The 6,181-nt window shown below is 39.0% G+C and overlaps 1 protein-coding gene across 1 annotated transcript; it reads left to right on the plus strand.

The window, feature by feature from the left end:
- Positions 1 to 217: 217 nt before the first annotated feature.
- Positions 218 to 1,141, plus strand: LOC146822270 (olfactory receptor 6C74-like). Its single transcript, XM_085610008.1, has one exon. The coding sequence runs from the start codon at positions 218 to 220 to the stop codon at positions 1,139 to 1,141; it is 924 nt and encodes a 307-aa protein (XP_085466134.1).
- Positions 1,142 to 6,181: the final 5,040 nt, after the last annotated feature.

Below are 6,181 nucleotides of genomic sequence, written 5' to 3' on the forward strand. Positions count from 1 at the left end.
ATTGAATGGTAGTTAGATCAAATTGAAAATGTCTATCATCAAGTGTATTGTAATGGACAGGAGAATGGGAAGGCATAATGGAGAACTTGAAATTATTGCCTGCATAATTTTAGTATCCAGTGCTTTGTGAATTCATAACTAATTATAGTAAATGCACTGATCATTTTAATCAATTTACAATCCTCTTTATTCCCACAGGTAAGAGCAAAGGGCTACAATGGACAAGTGGAACGGAAGCTTTGAGACTGAGTTCATTTTGGTGGGTCTCACTGATGATCCAGAACTGAAGATTCTTGTCTTTGTCATATTCCTGATTATATACCTGTTTACCATCAGTGGAAACGTCATCCTGCTCACTATGTGCATCCTTGAGCCTCGTCTACACACTCCAATGTACTTCTTCATAGGCAACCTCTCCTTCTTGGACATGTTGTACGCATCTGTGTTCACGCCCAACATGTTGGTGCACCTCTTCATGGACACGTGGCGCATCAGCTTTCCTGGATGTGCAGCTCAGATATTTGCTTTTGTGCTACTAGGAGCTACAGAGAGTGTCTTTCTATCATTAATGGCTTTTGATCGCTATTTGGCCATTTGCTTCCCATTGCATTACACAAACATAATGACTACAGCAACTTGTTCCAAATTGGTGGTTGCTTGCTGGTTGAATGCCCTTTTCTTGCCATTCCCAGTTATGGTTATTGCACTAAAGTTGCCTTTCTGTGGACGCAATGTTCTTGATCATTTCATGTGTGAGATTAAATCTCTTATAAAGATAGCATGTAAGGACACCTTCATTGTTGAGACAGTTACTTTAGTGTCCATGATCATTGGTGTGCTGATCCCCTTTACTGTCATACTTATCTCCTATGTTCTCATTATTGTTGCAATCCTTCAAATCCCTTCTACAGAAGGTAGAAAGAAAGCTTTCTCCACTTGTTCTGCACACCTGGCCAATGTCTGTATAATATATGGGACTTGCTTTTGTATGTATATGAAACCGAAACAAAACAACTCAGGCCATCAGGACAAAATGATCGCTGTGTTTTACACAATGGGGCCTCCACTATGGAATCCCATTATCTACAGTTTGAGAAACAAAGAGATAAATAGAGCTGTGCAAAAACTTATGAAGAGGTGAATAATTCACTATTGAATGGTGTATGTGTGTGTATCTGTGTGTGTATGTGTGTGGGTATATGTGTGTGTGTATGTGTGTGTGTATATATATATATGTGTGTGTATATCTGTGTGTGTGTGTATATATGTGTGCATATATGTGTGTGTATATATGTCTGTATGTGTGTGTGTGTGTGTGTGTACACATGAACATCAACAGATAAATGTATTTCACTGTGCTGTTCACATCTGCATTGGTATGCTTCGGTTGTTAAATAATGTGAGTGGGGGTCACACTCTCAGAGTTGCACTAAGGGTAAGTGTTAGAATGAGAACATCACCTGAAGGGTAGACAAGCATGTATGTCTGCCCTGAATCACCGACCTGTGTGAGAGACTGGTATCCATAGGTTTGGTTGGCCCAAATGTCATGATAAACTAGGGTGTGTACTGAGGCCCAGGCCTGTCCATGGTGAATTGGAGTCCAGTATCTATTACATCACCTGGTGGGGTGCAAGCAGCATTTCCTCCATGCTGACACAGCACTGCTGCCCATATCGGAGTTGTTGGCATAATGTAGTTCTCATCAGAGGTGAGAAAGCAATATAGGCTGTACACAACAACAAGAGCAAGCAAAATGGCAATAAATGAATCTACATGGTGGCAGGTCTTATGTGGATTTCGAAGCACTTGTGTTCGATTCATCAGTAACCTGGTGCAACGCCTATATCAAATTGAAGGACACTCTTTTCACCTATTTAGCTCATTATCAAGGCAAGTTTTAATCTTAAATTCAGAACTGCCAATAAATGTATCATCGTCCTCAGGAGTCATTATAGAAAAAAAGGGGCACAGCCTTTAATATTGTTGAGATGATGAATAGCACATATATAGATTCTTATAAAAATATAAATGAGAATCAGGAAAATAAATACAGCAAGCACAATTTCAATAATCTTTGTATTGCCCAATATCCAAAAATACCTTTCAAACAAGACCAGGCATAATCTCCATCTAAATCAAACCTATTGTTTATTTTATGCCTGTCCTTCACTTTGTGTGACTAATAAGGCCTATTTCTTCATCGATACTGAGAGTGGTATTGCGGCTGTAGGAGCAAGATTCAGCCCATACTGTGGAGCATATACCACCCTCAGACAAATTCAAGAGCCATTCTATTCTGCAATATGACAGTCCCCAGGGCTCCTAGATGATCTAATAGAAGTTGTAGATTGAGGACAGTGGCATTCGCCTCCTAATCTAAAACATTAATAAAGACTAGAACTTCATAGAGGGTTATTCCATTCCATACAGTGAGAACAAGATGCCAAAGAAACGTGCAATTTCTGGGGTAGCGCAGGGTAGACTCTTGGGATGAAGAGGTCTGCTGTGAGTTTGATATACAGGATGGATATCATATTTGGGGCAGGACTTCCTGGACCATTCTGTGGGCAGCCAGGTCAGAGGCAGAGGTTCAGTGTCCACAGACAAAGTATGTTTTGCACTGTCGGTGCTGTCCTCTGGACAGATGAGACTAAAGTGAAGTAGTTTGACTGTAATGCACAATCATACCTTAGGTGAACACCAAACACAAAGGGCCAGGTTTACTAGTTTGTTACGCAGCACCGTGCAGTAGCCACAAAAGCTGTGCTGTGTGAGAAGTAGTGAGTAGCACAATGCCATACTTACAGAAATATGGTACTGTCCTCCCCTCTCCCTAACGTCGGTGCAGAAATGTGCTGCCATGCACTACGCACACACCTTAGCACCATAGTGCAAGGGTGTCTCTGTACCCTTCCAGAACAAAATGTTATGCTTAGACTCACTTTAAATATTTCCCACTTTGTATGTCTGTTGAACAGTGCAGCACACATGTAAAGACAGAAAAGAAAGGAGAAATAAAAGCATTTCCCCTTCATAGCACCTATTTGAAATGGGTGCAGTATTTTGACTCAAAACCGTGTCTATTATTTTAAGTAAATAAAGTTTTGCATCAGCAACCTTGGGTGACTGCATGGGAATGCGATGAACCACCCATGGAACGCCCCCTTGCCTTGATGTTAACTAATGCAAAGCACCACTATGTGCTGCTGTGTGTTGCCTTAAAGTGATTTTCCAGTGTAAAACAAGTTTTAGATTTACATGTAAATAGGTGAAAAGAAGAGTTAGCATCCTTTTGCATCACTTTTGTGATGCAAACACAAAATTAAATCTTAGTAAATAGACCCATGAGTATCACTAAAATAATTTCTTTCTAACCAAGCATAGTAGTGGATCAGTGACAATTTTGGAATGTTTTGCAACTGTTGGACCTGGATTTCTCAAAATTTTAAATAACCTTTTTAAATTCTCCTAGAGGAAAATGTGATATATGTTTGACAGCTACAGTTAGAAACTAAAGTGTACATTGCTATAGGGCACTGAGGTTTGGTGTCAGAATGTCATTGTCAGAGCTTTAAGATATTTTGTCCCAAATATTGTCTGGAAAAGGTTTGTCCTATTGCAGTTTCTAATAGCTAAACTTACAGCAGGCAGAATTCTTCTATATTATATCCCCACATACAGCCAGAAATGAGCCTAGGCAGTAAATCTACAACTGAATGACTTGAAAAGAAAGGGATCAGGATTTTGGGATGATCAAGCCAAAGTCAGCACAGCAATCCTGTCGTGATGTTGTGTCTCAATATAAAACTAACTTAAAATCAAATGCCCTCAATCGTCACCAAGTGTAAGGAGTTTTCTGCTGTGAAGGAGATCAGAATTCCTTGCAATAAATGTGAGAGATTTATGAACTCTCAAAAGAAACTTATACTTAGATTTTGTGAATATCCAAAAAGTAGTAAACACAATCAAAAGTATCTATTTTCTAGCAGTTTAAATTTAAAAAAATTAATTCACATCTCAGAATAATAGTATGCATTAATATTTATAACAAAGTATAGAATAAATTAAATTCCTTCAGTTATACTTTAATAAAAATATTGGTACATTGATGTTTGAATTATAAATAAGCTATGCTTTTTAAGTTTGAGATAAATAAAATGCTATAACTAAATGATAAATATTTTTGGAAATGGCCCTTTTTGCAGGGTTACCCCCAAATGTTTTGCTTCTGACCTCCTGTTTTTGACTGTTTGCTGCACTTTTTTTTGCTGGTTTTAGAACTATGGGCAATTTACAACTGCTGACCAGTGCTAAAGTGCAAGTGATCCCTGTGCAAACTGTAAGAATAATTTGTTTCTCCTTAATTGGTAGATTTGATTCATTATTAAATCGCTGGTACAGTGCACTGTGTGTGCCCAGGGCCTGCAAATCAAATGCTACTATTGGGATGGGCTATACCACTGATTGCGATACCCACAAGAGTAGCCTTGCAGACATGTCTCAGGCCGCAACTGCAGTGTCTTTTTGTGCAGTTTTAAACCACCATTTTGACCTGGCAAGAGCACCCAATTGTCAAGCCCAAGCCCTCCCTTTTCATATATGTATGGCACCTCTAAGGTAGGTCCGAGGTAGCCCCATGAGCAGGGTGCAGTGTATTAAAAGGTAGGACAAGTACTGCTGTGTTTTATATGTCCTGATAGTGAAATACTGCTAATTTTGTTTTTTCACTACAGCAAGGCCTATCTCTTCAATAGGTTAGCATTGGAACTGCCTTTGAACCTCTTACAAATGTATCTTCCAATTGGGAGTTAATAGAAAATTGATGCTTGGGGTCTCTGGACTCACAATTTAAAAATACATCTTTTAGTAAAGTTGGGTTATACATTTCATGCCTGAAAATGCCACTTTTAGAAAGTTAATATTATGAAGAAAGGGTACCTCTTGGACCATAAACCGTTTCAATTTTTTAATAATACAAAAGGTCTACGTTCTTTACCTTCGTATCTGCTCTCATTATGATAACAAAATACAATCTACTGGGAAAAAGACATGCATAACCGTTTCATAACATGTGCAATAAAGTTCATACGAACAGTATCTTATGTATTCATCAGTACATCATTTACTACAGTCTTTTGTTTTGACTTTTTTTTGAAGATCACATACACATTATTACATGGTCATATCATACTTCACAAGTTTGTGCTTGTATGCTAATCATTGTACAATGCATGCAAACTTTTTTTTCGTGCAAGAATATAAAAAAGCAATAGCAAATTATACAGTCCAAAATTAGTGACCAGTATTTACATGTGCACCAATGATAAAAATGTGTTGTGTCCTACTTCTTTTGATACATGTACCAGGATAAAGAAGTCTTACTATCCTTAGTACTAGTCATTTAACGATCCAAATAGTTTGGAGAACGGAGCAAGTCTCAAGATGTTGTTTATCAATGGGAGGGAAACCGTCTTGCTTTAGTTGTCACCTCGGTTTATATGACCTTGATTTCAATTTGGTTTCAGAGTAGAGACAAAAAGGCTCCTGGCCTCAAGACAAGGGGTGGGGGGAGTGAAAAGTGTGCCGACGCATTTCGACCTTCGTGCAGGGGACCGTGAGGTTTCAAAGAAGGTCTTCCTCAGGGCTAGGTTTTGTTGGGGTAGGACTCTATTGAGGAGCAAGTGTTCTCCTACGTGGTAGATCACTGAAGCATCTGTATTGTAGCTTATAATTCACTTTTTGCAGCTTGTGGTCGCTTTTTTTGGTATGACGCCGCTTCCTTCGTAAGGCATCTGTAGTGAGTTCTCTCTGAATACGTACAGGCATTGTTAAGTTAGCATAACCACGTTAGATGTTAGAAAGCCATCTTTTTGCTTTTGCACACGGCACTGCGTTTACATGTTATTTCTTAAAACAAACTGCTGATTCGAGACTTGCTTCACACAAGAGCAATCTGTTGTTACCATCCCAAGCTCTGCGCAGCGACCTTGGTCTGTACATGGTGTGACAAACAGTCTGGGTTATTACACAATGCATGTTTTTCACTCTAGGTTGATCGGCCCACTATTTAGCCATAACACACGCGCAGCTGCAAATGCCTGAAAATTAGTGCTTTTAGTATCACAGACATCATGTTTATTATTCAGACCGAAGACGAGCCTTCCTGCGAGAAGACTCCT

Source organism: Triturus cristatus, chromosome 6, assembly GCF_964204655.1.
Source record: "Triturus cristatus chromosome 6, aTriCri1.1, whole genome shotgun sequence".
NCBI lineage: Eukaryota > Metazoa > Chordata > Amphibia > Caudata > Salamandridae > Triturus > Triturus cristatus.